The sequence below is a fragment of the Balearica regulorum genome, chromosome 1 (assembly GCF_011004875.1).
Source record: "Balearica regulorum gibbericeps isolate bBalReg1 chromosome 1, bBalReg1.pri, whole genome shotgun sequence".
Lineage (NCBI taxonomy): Eukaryota > Metazoa > Chordata > Aves > Gruiformes > Gruidae > Balearica > Balearica regulorum.
The window spans coordinates 37,618,641-37,635,499 of record NC_046184.1 but is presented as its reverse complement, the minus strand read 5'-3'; the positions used below and the strand labels follow the sequence as shown (position 1 = coordinate 37,635,499).

The 16,859-nt window shown below is 36.2% G+C and overlaps 1 protein-coding gene across 1 annotated transcript in view; it reads right to left on the bottom strand.

The window, feature by feature from the left end:
* The window catches only part of XPOT (exportin for tRNA), a 30,191-nt gene that overhangs the window by 12,216 nt on the left and 1,116 nt on the right, over positions 1 to 16,859 (bottom strand). Inside the window, exons 2-11 of the mRNA XM_075745643.1 lie at positions 13,265 to 13,398; positions 11,317 to 11,399; positions 10,117 to 10,173; positions 8,483 to 8,552; positions 7,055 to 7,273; positions 6,441 to 6,625; positions 5,897 to 6,065; positions 4,340 to 4,576; positions 3,981 to 4,019; positions 762 to 824 (exon numbers count right to left, since the gene is read on the bottom strand). Of these exons, the coding sequence (XP_075601758.1) occupies positions 762 to 824; positions 3,981 to 4,019; positions 4,340 to 4,576; positions 5,897 to 6,065; positions 6,441 to 6,625; positions 7,055 to 7,273; positions 8,483 to 8,552; positions 10,117 to 10,173; positions 11,317 to 11,399; positions 13,265 to 13,324 (1,182 nt within the window). The 5' untranslated portion in view covers positions 13,325 to 13,398. The remainder of the gene's footprint in view (positions 1 to 761; positions 825 to 3,980; positions 4,020 to 4,339; positions 4,577 to 5,896; positions 6,066 to 6,440; positions 6,626 to 7,054; positions 7,274 to 8,482; positions 8,553 to 10,116; positions 10,174 to 11,316; positions 11,400 to 13,264; positions 13,399 to 16,859) is intronic.

Sequence of the window (16,859 nt, the reverse complement as noted above, 5' to 3'; positions counted from 1 at the left end):
GAAACATTAAAAAAGCTTTCCAAACTGAAAACTAGCCAAAAGTATAAGACATAAAATGCTCTTGGCAAAGCCTTATTGATCCAGTTCTCAAAAATTGACTCATTCCTCAAAGATGTTCTTTCTCAGCATCTAGCTTAGTTTTAAAATTAAACTGACAGAAACATTTATCATGGACTGCATACAGTTTATGTTGACCTGTTTAAGACTATAGGTCTCTGAACAGCCTGGAGCAAAAGTAAGTATAACAATCGTTACTGCTGGCCGACAGAGATGTAAGCATGGGAGGAAGGTGAAATCAAAGACCTTCTGCCTCCTTTAGCTTATTTTTGCCAAGGTTTGACCATCTGAAATAGGTGAAGCAACATCTCTTGAAGAGTTTCATTACACAATGTTTCTCAAATCTTTTTTGCAAGATAGAATTGCAGAAACACGCAAACTCACACTGAACAAGCCAGCTCAACAGCTATGTTTAGCTAACAGCACAGTTGTATTTGCCTAGGAATAGTTCTGCACAAATGCAGCCAGAAATATCCTGTTAACTGAACTGGCTTAGATATTCCTTTGCTATGTTGTTTTGTCCTATGCAGACATGCCCAGAGATTAAAAAAGCTTTCCAAACAGGAAAAAAATTCAGCCTACAGATCTTTGCTTCCTACCTTCAAATCCCTAGTGTATGAAAAATATCGATTTTAAAAGCGTCATCAAGTTTTACTACATGTAATTTAAGCTGCATTTGTCTGTTTATTCATATAACACAATACCTCATTTTCAAAATTATATTCTTCATCATATGTCAACTTCTTCATAACAGCCAACATGATTGCCTAAGATAAAAAACAGAAGTGTAAGTGTAGAAGCAGACAAGTGATAAGAAGCAACAGTTAAAATCCTACAGTAAAGGAAACATTAAAGCAAGTGTTAGATGTTTACAAACATTTTAAATCCCATTTGAATTATTATTTTCAGAGGTTTAGCAGAAGTAGCAGTCCAAATTAAAACAGAAGGAATATATCCAAACAATGCACAGAGGCCATTCCAGATACACAGCACAGATGACTTGGAGCTCTCAGTCAGTCTCTGGCAGTATCACCTGGCTTTGTTTCCTGCTTGTCATCTGTGCTGTTCAGTTCACACTGAAAACAACAATTAAGATGACTGAGCTAGGCAGAGGAAGCTAAACAGGTTGTCCAAGATCCAGTTCTAAAGGGACAGGTTAGCTTAACCATAACATTAACCTCTAATAGTTCAACATCCTTGAGATGTTTTCTTGGGGACAGGTGTTGTGGTTTAGCCAGGTTAGGACAACAGGTTAACAAGGTGAATTGGTTCAGCAAAGAATCCAAGACTTGAGAGCCCAGAGCAGTAAACAAAAGTAAGCAAAGCAAAACCTTCTCTTTTCAGCAGCAGCAAGTTGTTAGATCAGTTAAAGCACTGATGTGATTTCACCTTAGTAGGGACTGTTGCCAAGTCCTAAAACTTGATCTCATCTCTACTGAAGTCTCAAACTATAAATGTATCACTTTGATCTTACTAAGCATTTACTAGTTCAGGTTTTTAGAACTCTGATTTAATGTTTAAAACACATAGAGTACTCTATTCCATTCATGCTTTCCAGGATGGACAGAAATTGGACTGACACACACAGTTAGCTAAATCAAGTATTTAAAAATATATTTTAAAATAAATTTTAATTTGAAAATAAAAAACTAGTTTAAATTGAGTTTGTTCTGGGGAACCTACAAAAATGTGTATTAAATTTAAATATTTCAAATGAACAAAAAGCTATTCTAAATAATTAAAACTGAATCAGAAGCAGACCATTTTTATATCTATAACAACAATAAAGTGTTAGAAGTCCAAGAGAATATTAGGTAGCAACAAGTAATGGGGCATGACATATGCATATACCTATTACAAGGAACGAGTGCACTAAATATTCGAGAAAACTCAGTAGAATAACAGGTATTTGATCAGCATAATAGAGCACCTCATCCCTATACCTACTACCAGGTGAAAAAACAAACTTGTGTCTTTTTTTTTCCCATATTGGTTAAATTCAGTAGCCAACAGCTTTTATTATAACTGTAGCAAATGAAAGTGCTGATCATATCAGCAAGAACTTGATTAGCATTTTACTATTCTCTTCCAGTACTGGAGGTTCTGAATGCAGATAGCCACAAATTTCAGACGAATAATAAACAAGAGAACATGGTAGAAAACCCGCAACAAAAAACCTTTGACAAATTAATCAATTACATATTTTTCCTTTTAAGTGCAAAACCTGAAGTTCTTTAACACCAAAATGGACCAATGAATTAAGCTTAGGTTACTTAAATGAAATTCTTGGTGATCTTGCAGAAATAGACACTTGTAATACTTCGAGGAAGAACATGGTCAAATAGCAAGAATGTGATGAGGCTTTCTATTGACACCAAGTGTCAGCATCATCTGTGATAAGTCTCTGCTTCTCTGTAAGAAGCGATATTAAAGAATTAAAATAATTACAAAACCTTAATGTGATATGCTTGTAGCCAAAAATGCTTAGAAACCACCTGTCATTTTAAGAATTGAAAATGTGATCCTCCTGATGAGAAAAAAACCAACAAACTTTGGGACTTCAAAGGCACAATAGACAAGATCCCCCTTTTTCCTGTTCAAATAACAAGCAAGTTGAAAGTGAGAACTTCTTAGGCACAAAACTTTAAAGGAATGCTGCTAAGCACACAACTTAAAGCTTAAGGCAGACAACAGCAAGATTTAGGCTATTTCTTAATACTTTCTTATTGCGAAGTGGATAAAAAGATTGGCATGATTACTTTCAGTTTAACACAAATCCTCGAGAAGTGCTCAGTAAAATTAAGAAATAATCATAACAACGTTCTTCAGTATGAAAGCAAGTTTAACAAAACAACAGATTTCAGAACAGTAACATATTGAAATTTTAAGTGTCTTAAGTGCACTACAGTAGCAATTTGGTTTGATCCAGTTAAAGAACAGAAGAGACATAGTAACAAAAAGATTCAGTGATATTATCAAATTTCTCTTACTGTGTTACCTCATCCAATTTAAACAGACATTAGACAAAACCAGATCAAGATAATCTAAGACCACAGTTATCCAAATTCAGCTTTCCATGTTAGTACAGGTACTGAATTGAGCTTTCTTTGTAAAGGAAAAGGAATCATGGCTGTCAGCTATATGAACTTACAAAATATCTGCACCAATCTAACCAGTTCAAGATCTAAATTTGTACATCCACATTGGTGCAGAACGGTCATAGGAAAAAGAAATTTAAGAAGGACTGTGCTGAAAAAACCCCCACAAGTTTACTACCTCCAAAACTAGATATAAACCTTATTTATTAAACTCAATGCCTTTTATATATAAACTTAAGCTTTTGTATAAACTCGAGCATATAAACTTAAGCTTAAATTTAATTTTAATGTATAGTTCAATGTAATGCTTAACACATAACTGCTCATTATAAGTACAACTGTTATATTTGAATTGCAGCTTCTTTCACAAGTTTACCTTATTATACTATCAAGGGTTGAATTTTATGACAATCCTTCCCATAGGTCTTCCAATCCTTTGGAATTAGGGCAGGTTTTAATAAAAATAAATCTTCAGGAAAAAAAACACCCTCCTCTTCTACCCTGATTTAAGAACATTCTATCAACTCTGCAGACTGTACAGGAGCTTACCAACATATGCTTAAGGGTTGCTTGGGAAGACCAGCTCTAAAATAACTTTCATCTTCATACACAATTCAATATAGGTTTACTATTTAAAGAAACAGCTGTAGTTACTTAGCAGAAGATGGAACACAGTGTCCTTACTTTTAAGCCTTCCCTTTTAATTACTGTTACATGCACATTTTAGGACGTATAAATAAAACATTATTTGTTTCAGCAAAATGAAAGATTCTGACCCAATGTGTTCTTGAAAAAAAGAATCTCTAGTAAAAAGAAAACGCTTACCTCTACATTAGCCTTTTGTTGGTCTGAAAGTGCAGGAAGCTGTAAAATAAGTTTCAAGTGTTATTTTTTGTATAGTAACTTCTTCATTACTAATAGGAAAAGACAGGTTTGCTTTTCTAACAGCCATATGATCTGCAAGCCTTCTTTCCACTTAACACAAGATTTAACCCAATTCCTTCAGATTTCTAAACAACACTATATAAATAGCATGACCACAGCCATTAAAGATGCTGAATGCTAATTAGTCAAAATATTTTGCAAGTCAGCTTGCACATGCTACAAGATTCATGTATTCCCACAAAAATCAAACTAAATCATATGTCAGAGAGTGATGCTAAGTTGAAGCCAGACATATTTACTTGTTTCAGGATGTGAAGGTAGTCATAACAAAAGCCAATGATATTAGATGAGATGTCGTCATCTTCGTGAATTAGCAGCTGCAACATCAGGGCCACTTTTGCTTCAATAGCTTGCAGAGTGTCTTGAGCACTCTTCATATCACCATTTTTTATTAGTTTAGTCCAACTAGCTATTAATGCTTGCCCCATCCCATTGACCAACTTAGAAAATCTGGCCAGAAAATCCACATCATCTTCCTGCAAGAGAAGACATCCGATTAAAAATACTAGCAGAGCCCATCTTTACGTGCGTGAGCTTACAACCTGTACTATCCATGTCTAGTATATAGAAGTAGTAAAACCAACATTTGTCTCCTAGATGGAAAGTACAATTGCCTGCTTCATTTTCCCTGGGGTACGTGGAGAGAAAAAATAAAGCAATGCCAGATTTGGCTATCTTCCATTATACGACAGTAGCTTGCTTCATCTTTTCAGATTAGTTTGTTTCTCTTTTTACTTTACAGCAAGGAGTAGGTTCAAAGTAAAAGCAGAAGCACATACCTACCATAAATTTTAGGCTGTATAAGAGGAAAATCTTTATGGGAAAACTTCAAAGAATTAAAAGCTGTAGCTCACTTCAGAAACACTGATAATGAGCAACTTTTGGTACTGCCTGTAGAGTGAGTTAATATTAAATATCTATGGCTTGCTTCTGCGGAAATACATTGATCAGAATTGAGAAATACCCCTAGATCTGTCACCCCAAACAGATGCTTCGCTCCCTGCCATAACTGTACAAAAGCAGAAGAATAACAAGTCTTCCTCAGAAAGACTGAGGTAAGATTTTTAGAGGAACACCTCCTGAATTGATGAATGCACATTTTTGGCATTTTAGTAGGAATACAAATTTGACAAAGGCTTCAAAACGAAGAGATAACTGCCTTGCAATCTAAGGACTACAGCTTCATAAGGACTGGTTTCTTTTTCTCCATGGCAGGTAGCAAAGAGCTGTTCCTTAAATGCTGCAACTGCCAGGGAATGTACATTTACTTAGTAAGTACACGTTTCCAGCTAATAGGTAAGAATTTCAAGCCTCATGTCTGATGGTGTAGACATGCAGAACACCATACATGCCCTTAAGAAAGCTCTTTCCCCTACCTAACTATGCACAGCTGATCTAATGTCTCACCCTAAAAAACCTTACCTTGGCTACAAGCCCTATTACAGAATCATTCAGAAGAGAAGATTCAAGGCAACAAAAGACAGAAGCAGCATTAACAGTACACACAACATGTTTTAAGAGAGGAACAAAGGAGTTATGTAATACCTTGCTTCTAAAACGAAAAACTCATGCTGAGGACAAACAAAATGCAGTGTGTTTTAAATGATAAGGAATATTAATAAAAAGCTGTTAAATTAAGTATGAGAAAACCCTAAGAAGTGTTTAGCTTTGATGCCGAAGCACAACTAATTCTCCCTTATCTGTGGACTTAGTTTTATAGTTTTCTGTTCATTTGCTTATTTAAGAACTGTCAGAAACCTGTGACTCATTCCTATTGTAAAAATCAATATACAAACCTGATCAATACTGAAGAGGCCAGCAGACTGTAATACTTGACATAAAGATTCAACCAATTTTGTTTTGTCAATTGGGTCCATTCCTTTATTTACAATTTCAAACAAACAATCACAGGCTTCTTCCCGGAGAACTTCCACAGACATGTGACCTAGCAGCATATTTATAAACCTTCAGAGGAAAAAAAAACCACATTATTTTTATATGTACACAGTAGCACTGCATAGAAGCTTTATACTATTTGTGTGCATATTTACAATGGTTTCTTCTTATGAGACAGTTTTAAAGTCTATTGTACTGCCTAAATCTGACTTTTATACATTTTAAGGAGAATCCAGCAAACTCTGTAGTGTATTTTGGCTGTTATATTGGCTTGGCTTGCAAAGTCAATCACTCCACTAAAAAAAAAACAACCCAAAACTCCAAAGATTTTTATATATAAATGTCCTTCTTCAAAGACGAGTTTTAATTCTGTTTCACAGAAATACAGTCAGCATGCTTTATCAAGGTTATTTTTGCAAACATATTCCATCAAAAACCCCTTACCTTTCATTGGCTATCAGGCTCAAATCTATCCAGGATACATAAGCTCCAACTACTTCAAGGCACTGGCATGTCAACTCTGAGTTATTATATTGATAGTTTTGTAAGATTTGGTACCACGATTCCACCAAACTTGGAATGCACTGTTCCCTCATAGTATCTTTTAATAAGGTGTTCCTACGAGCCTCCTATCAATACAGAAAAAGGACAAATCAGTCCTGACATAGATGAGCATCTTGTCAAATTAGTAGCATTTCTGTATCCACTACCAGACACCACTTGTCCTAGCAAGACAAATAAATCAGAAACCCAAAGAGAGCACATTATTTTCTTGCAAGAAATAAAACCAAAATACCCTAGTTTTCGCTCTTTTATTCTATCACAGTGCCCAAACACTGAAGCAAGGCAGACAAAGGGGAAAAGTCCTCTAGATCATTAAATAGATTTTTGATGTTAGGATTCCTTAAAACATATGGCTTCTGGATCTAAACCACCTAACGTCTCTAAGGCAGAGTTGCTATAGGAAAAAACCCAACATCTCTGCAAGTCGTGTGCTCTAATTAAAATAAGAGAACCTTTCGGAAATTTAAAACAAATGTTAATGCAAAGTAACTTGCCTCTGATGTATGAACAACATCCCGGTCTACCAGCTCAGCATCAACAGCCATCAGGATTCTGAGGTACATATCCACGCCTCGTGGATTAAGGTCAACTACTGATAGAATATCAAAAAAAAACTTGGGCCATTTTGTAAGATATTCAGTAACAAAAAGCAATGCAAAAACTTGTGCTGCTTTGTTGCGAATAAAAGTCTTCTCAGGCTGGGGATTCAGCATCTGGTAGAAACAAGATATTTTATTTGTATATTCTTACTAAATTAGAGAAGAATCATATATGCTTGTTGATCTCTGTACAGTGATAACGTACTACCTCTCTTCCTAGTTGAGATCAATAAAAAGCTTTCCCAAGGATTTGGAAAAAAATATAGCTAAATTGTAATGAAACAGAGAAAACATTCTCCCTGGGTGACATAGTACTAAGTGGAAGGCTTAGGACTAAGACATTAAGTGTACTATTCAAAGACTAAGAGCTAATTTGTCAGTTTGGTGAAAGGAGTAAACACGAACTTCCAGAAACCAAGATACAGACCTCTTGTAGCTAGCTTGTGCCTACATTAGATGTTAGCTTTAAGAATAGTAAAGGAAGTTTCTAAATCTAAGCTTGGGGCGTGGTGGTGGAGATAAAATCCGTCACTACCAATCTCCCTCTCTTGCCTTCCCCTTTTCTATAAACTCGTCCTAAATGGAACAGCTTGCCACAAAGAGAAATTAAAAGTAATTTAATTCATTTCACAACAATCTGTTGGTATTCAAGTTGTATGATACTCCATTTCCTACTGTTTTCTACAAACAAAACAACTATGTTAATTTCCAGTGCAGAAGTGAAATGATAACTAGACAATGGCAGGTGTAAGCAAAGACTTGGGTCAGCCCACTTGATGGTTCTGCTGATTGCAAACTCTTGGGTCCAACTGATACTACGCATTCAGCTACAGTAACTAATTCCACAAGAAAGAATAGCCAATACTGTGCCATAGTATGAACAGAGGAGTGATGCTGTTCATTCATAAACATCTGCTAGTATTCTAAGCAAACAGGAGTTAGGCCAGGAGGGTCTTAAAAACAGAATTACTGCTCCTCCTCCAGCCACTCAGGAACACCTGGAATCTGGATTACATCTCTCTAAAGGGAAACATTTAATACCCCTTATTTCACACACAACTGATTAAACCACAATCATTACCTGACATAAAAGTTTTACATTTAGTAAGAAATTCAAGCACAGACTTCTTTATAACATCTGATTTAAAGAATTTCTAATAAAGATTAGCACGTTAAAAGCTTTTAACCATCAGATACTGTATCTCTTCAGGAAGCCATCTGTGAACCCAAATTACAGATTAAACTTTTAGTGCACATTCAATGCCTTATGTTAGCCTACTAATAAGCATACTATGGAAGACTGCTGTGAAGGGACATACTTACCTGTGCTTGCAGCCATGTTATGAGTGTTTCCCTAATTAGCTGCTGTTGGACTTCAGTAAGTTCAGAGTACCTGAAACAAAGCATAATGAGATCAAAATACAACTGCTTCATAACAAGCGCAACATTCAGTAAGGCAAAAACTTTTTAAATATTGCACATAATACTGCTCATTAATGTAAATAAAAGGTTCCTAGAGAAGGAATTTACACAGCTATTTGCATGTTAAAAATTTGAATCTAAGACATAAAAATGAGGAAAAACACTTTGCCCATATTAATGGACTGCATTTTGAGGCACCACTGCCTCTGGTATTGGAGCAGGACCTTGATATTTTGCAGGAAGACTACTCTATCAGGGACAGGACTTACGACCCTGATAAAAATACACATTTGACTGTAAGCCACAAGGAGAAGGAAGAGACATCTGTATCTGCTCAAACTTGTTTACTACACATTGAAGACGTCAATAGTGAGGAAAAGGAAGTCCTTCACTGATCTGACCTACAGTACATTTATTATCAGACATATGTCAAAACAAAAAAGCAAACAAGTAACTCTGCTTTACATCATACGTAGAGTCTTGGAAAAATTTTACATAATACCCAGTCCACCTCAAAGACTACCCACACATGTTCCTTCCCAGAACTAGCTAAGCTGAGAACACTCCTTGCAAATAGAGCTAGCTATAGGTTTGGTACAGTCCTTAACAGGAATGACTGCTGAATGTGACTACAATATTCCTGTCACAAGTAACTATTCATTAAGGAGGAAAAAAAAAACCCAACACTGAAAATGCTCAAAGAAAATAAGAAGCAGGAAAACAAGAGAAAATATACTGCAGGAAACAAGTGACAGGAGTGGAACAAGCAGAGGAAGATGGGCAACGAGATAAAAATCAGATAAATAAAAATCACAGAAAGTTAAGTCCTTCATTTTTGCTCTGATACGTAATTGTGAAAATCAGTTGCAAAATACTTCTTATTCCTGTCTAAAGCCTCACCCACATGTTCAGTGTATTGGAACCAGTCATGATGATATTCCAAGAGGCAGACACCTCTGCCATGATGTTCAAGTCCAGACCAAAGCAGCCCAAAGCATGAAAAAATGCAGTTCCATACAATTAGACTTATATTATTTCAAAGTATTTTTTCCTAAAATTATGATTCTACGAAAACACCAGTCAGTGAAAAGACTACTTTCTCTTAACATCTCTGCCATGGTTATTGAATGAATGGGGCTTTGTCTGAAGTCCAGGACTCTGTACTGAGCAAGGCTGCTGCTTGCAGGACTGCTTTCTGCAAAAATCAGTGAGAGTACAGAGTAAGGCTTGAATCTCCAGAATGGAATGGCTAAGTAAGTTTCAAGCAATCCCTGGTATTTGGGTCTGTGTCGGGCCACACATAGGTGTCAGACTAGCTAAGTAGAGCATGCTGCTCAAAATCTAACAGCTGCATAAAACCCAACTACTCCTCTCCCAGGAAAAGGTAAAGAAATATAAGAAAGTCCTCTGGACTGGATTAAAGCCACCTCATCCACCATACAAAGATGAGATACCATTTTAAGTTTCTTTACAAGCAAAATAAAAAGGGAAAATTAAATGGACGTATATGGCTAGTATCAAGAAAAATTACTCACTTGAACTTAATTTGATGCTCCAGAACTTGAAAGCAAAAGAACTTGATGTGATCATCACTAGAAAATAAAAAGAAAATTCTGTTACTGGTGGCAATGTGGTACACGGCTCTGGGGAAAAAAAAAATAAATCTTCAAATACTACAACCAGGTCGTCCCTTTGGCAAATCAAGAATTACTGTGCGCCAGAGAAAAACACTACTGCTATTACTTCAAACCAAATACCAAATACTCAAGCAGTTAATTTGCTAAAAAATGAGCAACTGTTAAACTAATATTTATGTTTGATATTATAATCTTTTTTTTCTGTAGCCACCAATTTGTTATGCTTTGATTTTAGTACTGAACATACAAACCTACAATACCTATTGTATCCTGCCTTTACAAAAATCCATCAGGCTTCAATAATACGTTCAAGGTCCATTACTACACTAAGTGCAAGTTGTATACTGTGTCTTAAAGAGCAAAGCTAAAGACAAACTGAAGTATAGATTAGGAAGGGACTTTCCACATGCTATATATCTAAAAACTTGTGTAGATTATAAGATAAAAAATTGTAATAATCATAACATATTTTGGTAAAGATTATAAAATCCTGTTTTCAAATCTTATGCGGTTTTGTTAATTACTGCATAATCTGTTGCAGAGAGAAGTTTTGATAAATCATTTACAAAAAAGCATTCACCATAGATCACTGCTGTTGTTCAGGAGATACAAATCTCTGTTTCCTTTCAACTCAAATTATTCTCATACAGCAATAACCTAGTATTTGAGATCCAAATACACAACTCTGTGCAAAAATAGTGGTGACTAAACACTCTTTGCATCTTGAAAAAGGGGATTGCGGATTGCCTACTCCATAGAACAGAGGCAAGGAACTACTGAGATTACTGCCTTGTCTCACAATGGAAAATTTTCAGCACTCCTCTCCTCCCCAAAAGATAGCACTAGAACTCTTTCTTTTTCCCTGGATTTCATAAACCAGCAGTCTTTAGGCTACTAAATTAATATGGAGTTTTAGTTATGCATTGCTCTTCCGTAAAAGGCGTTATACAAAAGCCACAGATCAACCATGAAACTAAAAGTAGTATGAAGACAATATTAACTTTCAGCAATTTACAGTTTGCCTATTATGCTGGAGATCTAAAACTGGACCCAAATGTATTACTAATGAAAATAAGCAATGATTATTATCTACATTACCTGTATATACTCTGAGCTAACGCTTCTGCGCAGACTTGCCAAGCATCCTGAGATATCTTCAGCTGCTCAAAGTAGGCTAGTGCCTGCAAACATCCAAGTAAGTTTCATTTAAAAAAAAAAAAAGAACAAACCACACAGCAAAATAACTCATGCACACTTAAGACTCACATTTAAATATCTATCCTTCAAAAAAACAAACAGTATTTGGATACATCCAAGTATTTATACAGCTCCCTAATTACCATAACACAAGACTTTCTTCAAATGCTAATATCATAGGTACCCATTTCCACTTTACATTCAGTATAAAGATTTTTGTTACTTGAATGTAACAGTCAGAATCAGAAATGATGATGTTAGAAGGGACCTCTAGAGATAGGGTCAACTAGAGGAAGTTGCTCAGGGCCTTTCCCTCTAGGTGTAAATGCACACCCAAGTTATAATTCCTTCCACAAATTCTAAAGAGAAAGCGATTTAGATTTTTCACTGAAAACTCCTTGCTATTTTTGTTGCACCTCTCTGTCTGTATTCAACACCTCCAGCTCAAGAAACATTCAAACGCTAATCACCTGACAACTGTCAGTTTATGAATCTATTACAGAAACTGGAAAAAAATTCTGCCAAATTTTAGATAATCAAGTTGCTTATCAAAACTTCTAAATAGCTTTTGACAACAGTTAACTTGATCTAATAGTATGACCTGTTATACAAAACAGTAAAGTAACTTTTGAAACTGATATTAGATTAACAACATTATTTCAATTCTATGAATGCATGTATTTCAAGGGGTTTTTTTTTTTGGCAGTTGGGTGGGCTTTGGGTTTTTGTTTTGGTTTTTTTTGTTTGGTTGGTTGGGTTTTTTTGCATGAGTTCATAATTGTTTCCATTCACTAAAGTAATTTCCCAAAGTAATTATTCGGTGAGTTGAAATAAGTTCTTAAAACAAGAATTCACTACCTGTAGATAGTTCTGGTAATTTTCTTACACTGAAAGTTTTACTAGAAATTGTTTGATACTTCCTTTATATGCTACATCTTACATAGATATGTATGATGAGTCATAGATAAGTCACCTTTTACTATAAAATATTTCAAAATTAGGCAGCCTGCATAATTAAAAGGTCAATAAATCCACAAGCTTCAAATTTTACAGTGATATTCTATTTACAGAACACTGAAGATTAGCTACGCACATACTTTCAAAAAAAGACAAATACCCAGAACCAACATATTTAACAGGCTGCTTAGCAATACTAGGCTGCATCAAACTACATTTATAAGTTTCTCATGCATTCCAGGATTTGTTTTATGAATACAAACCTAAGGTATTAACATTCTCATTTCTGAAAGATTTTACTAGAGATTATTTTGTAGGCAGTTGAATCAACTTGATAATCAGTAAACAGAAATATTTACTCATTAATAGTTATATAAATTGTAATGCCTTTTCACAGGAGTATCTCTTTCTTGAAGTAACTGTTGCCTACATACCATGATTACTTTCTTAACCTATTCTATGCTAATACAAGCTTCTCTACAGGTAAAAACACACATTTCGTTAAAAAGTCACTAAAGACAGGTAATCAATTCAAATACCCCCCTCCCCCCACCTAAGAATTAAAAAGGCAATTGCAAACAACTCATTGTTTTCAGTGGCTGCTTTTCATTCTATGGAAACCTGCATAAGAAGCTGAGCAACAAGTACAAAGAATTGAAAGGACTGAAAAAGAGCACAGAAAAATAAATTCTATGCATGTTAAGTATAATTTCACAGAATTGGCGACACTCAACCTCCAGCTTGCATGCTTGCAACATGACTTTGTTTTGTACTTGCCACCATAAACCCTATGTGTTGATTAACCAAAAGAAAACCAAACCCTCAACCCCTCACCCAAGAAAATCTGAGACGTTTGCACTGAAGCAGCACCTCCAATTATTAAAGTACTTACTCTTTGTCTGAAGTCTGCATCAGCATTTGGGTTTAGCCCTAAAAGGGCTTGTTCATCCATCTCTATTGCTATACTCTTTCTTTCCTACTCCTAACTGGTTTGCCCACTTCTTCTAGAGGAGAAACTACAATCATCTGCAAATAGAGAAACTTTATTTGCTCAGCAGAACAACAAAAATTAAAAGCAGGACAGCAACAACCACAGGTGTTTGCCCACAAACCTCAAACACATAGTATGTACTCCACCAAAACATGAATGCACATCTGACGCAGATATCAGAATTCTAAGTCCTTTCATCAACTTTAATAGTATTAAAGTTCTTATTGAATAAGGAAAATTTTAAGCGTATTTCAGTTCTCTTGAAAAGAGCTAATATCATACTAATTAACAGAGAAATGGCACGATGTGTACTATTCAACTGAAAGGCTTGAACTTAAATTTTAAGCATGCAGAGAAGGTTTCAGCAAGGTATGTCATAAGCATAAATCTGCTACTTAAATGATAGACTGCTGTATTTTTTTCCCGACCACAAACTTCACAACTGCAAGAAAAATCTCTACTTATCTCTAATATTGTTAAGGTGCTTCGTAAACCCATTTATGAAGTATTTCCCCTAGAGGTATAAAGCCATTAGGAGGTCTTTCTTCTAAAGCAAGCACACACAGGAGAAGCATCTTAGAAATTAACCACAAAATACATCATACTGAGTTGTTAACAATGTTTTCTGTTCCTGCTAATGGGTGCTGATTTACTAGTAATGATTTTTATTTAGAAAATTCAGTGTAAAATTAACAAGCAAGCTAGACAAATGTTCTAAAGATGATGTACCTCTACAGGCTGTTCTGCAATGGTCTGGTAAAACACAGTGGATTAAAAAAAAAATCTTCATCAAATACTAGAATGCTGTTAAACAGCAAGAAGGGACAAAAATCCATCTATCCTTCAAAGCCACCCCTCCCCATAACATAATTAATTAGGCCTGAAAAAAAGCCGTATTCCGTAAGTATGTAGGAGGTAGGGGAAAGGAAGATAGATAAGAGGAAGAGATTAAATACAAAGGAGCTGTGGTTTGAAGCTGCCTACATGCCTCTTGGTAGAACTTTTGATTTCTTAGTATTGTATATCTTGTACATACTCTACTGTTCACCCTCCCCCATAGGAAGAAAGGTGGCACAGTGACAACTGACAGCAAGTATGCCCAAAAAGGAGAGCCCAAAATTTAACAAGGTAAGACAGACATTTCTATAATACTCAATACAGAATACGCTATAATGAAATGCATCATGAAAAGCAATTTACTAAGTAAAATTGAGTTCGTACCAAAAAAAAAAAATGTAGGTTGCAGCAGTATAGAAACCAGAAAATCTGGAACAAAGTGATGACTCGTAGCAAAACAAGCTTCACACACTGCCTTACGACACAGAGCAAACCCGCTCAGGGTCAAAACCTTTAGGGATTAAAGTTGCTCTGCTGAGTCTTCTCTCTCTGTGTCCTCAGTCCCCAGCTTGTTTTCCCCATAATCAACATCCAAACCAGCCAGATTAAAATAAAGGTAAAATGCTGCAGGGAAAGTAATTTTTTTTTTTTTAACAACATCTTTAAATTAGGGTCTGGTCCAGACTTATACAAGTAAAACTATTTAATATACAGAAGCATAGTTTTGGCATATTGTCATGGTTTAACCTCAGCTGGCAACTAAGCTCCACGCAGCTGCTCGATTACTCCTCCCTGGTGGGATGGGGGAAGAGAATCACAAAAATGAGAAAACTCATGAGTTGGGATAAAGACAGTTTAATAGGTAAAGCAAAAGCCACGCACGCAAGCAAAGCAAGACAAGGAATTCATTCACCAGTTGCCATCAGCAGCAGGTGTTCACTCATCTCCAGGAAAGCAGGGCTCCATCACGTGTAATGGTGACTTGGGAAGACAAATGCCATCATGCCAAACATCCCCCCCTTCCTCCTTCTTCCCCAATGCTGAGCATGACATCATATGGTATGGAAGATCCCTTTGGTCAGTTGGGGTCAGCTGTCCCAGCTGTGTCCCCTCCCAACTCCTTGTGCACCCCCAGCCTCCTCGCTGGTGGGGTGAGAAGCAGAAGAGGCCTTGGCTCTGTGTCAGCACTGCTCAGCAGTGAGTAAAACATCCCTGTGTTATCAGCACTGTTTCCAGCACAAATCCCACACACAGCCCCATACCAGCTACTATGAAGAAAACTCTACCCCAGCAAAAACCAGCACACATATTTTCCTGCTGATAGCACTACGTTATCTGCCCAAAAGGTAATCTTCTATACCTGGGTGACAAGTTTTGCTATTAAAAATAACCTGCCTCAAACATGTATTCTCTTCTCTAACTAACAGCAATGCCAACCAGTTCTACTAATTTTGTATATGCTACATGAGCATACTTAAAGTTTTCTCTTACTATAGATGCTTTTTTAAGAGTTTCAGCTTGACTAGCCAACTCTAGAAGACGATTAATGAGATAGACTATTTGAACAAGCCTTTTGAGAAAGCCAACAAAATTGCTTCTCATGCTATGCGGTTTTAGTTAAGCGGGTAGCTTTTCCACCACAAATCTATTTTACCAGCCAGTTACACTTCAAAAGCAAAATCCAACTGTAATTTTAATAGTACTTAGTTTGGAAAATCCATTACAAATATACTCAGCTGTAACATCAAGTATGCCATTAAAGCAAGTTTTATTTATAAAAATAATCAATAACATTAATAGTTCATATGCAGCTGTGTAGAAAGTATTGTCTTATGTACATAGAGATGCTTTTGTTGTTAAGCACTACACTGCGCTGGGTGGCAAACTGATCTTACTGTAATTAGGAGAGTGCAGTTCCTTAACACTGAAGTCATACAGGTATAGGTATCTCATCAGGATAGTTTATTCCCTTTCACATATTAAATACGTATAAGTGCATTTGATAGCAGAGACTGTTTTCATGCAGGAAAGCAGGAAAAAAGTGTAGTCATGCTCAAGTGGGTAAGATTGCCCACTTGAATATTAACATGGCCAAAGGTGTGTGAATTGGGTCCAGATATGCCCCAATAATGAAAGCATTCAGAGCATTTTAACTACAGATGCTAACCACGCGAACAGTTAATTAAAGAATACTTCATTTGCAGCACTCATTTTAAGTATTTACAAGATTGTGATGGCGCACGGGGAGGCTGCGACACGTTTAATTTTAATTCCCTCAAGTTTTCCCTCTAATAAAACAAAGACAGTAAAAGATCATCTTTCACACTCGCTTTCGATCCCAGTTTTGCTTGCTGCGAATCTTGAGCATATTTACAGACTCTTTGGCTCTAAAGCCTTTACACTGACCTAACGTGCTGTTAAAATCAACAGCTGTGTAATTATAGCTGCTTCGAGAACTTTTCAACTGGACTAGAAAGTTTTTCTTTCTGGAAGTGACATATTAGGTCTTCATTTCAGGGATGTTCTGAGTGGCCAGGAATTCCCTGTTGAGAAGTGAGGCTTTCTTGTGTGTGTGTGTGTCCCCCCCCCGCCCCCGACTTGGTCAAAGAGCCCTGCCTCCTCTCGCCGGAGAGCCAACACCACTGCGTGGCTCAGCAGC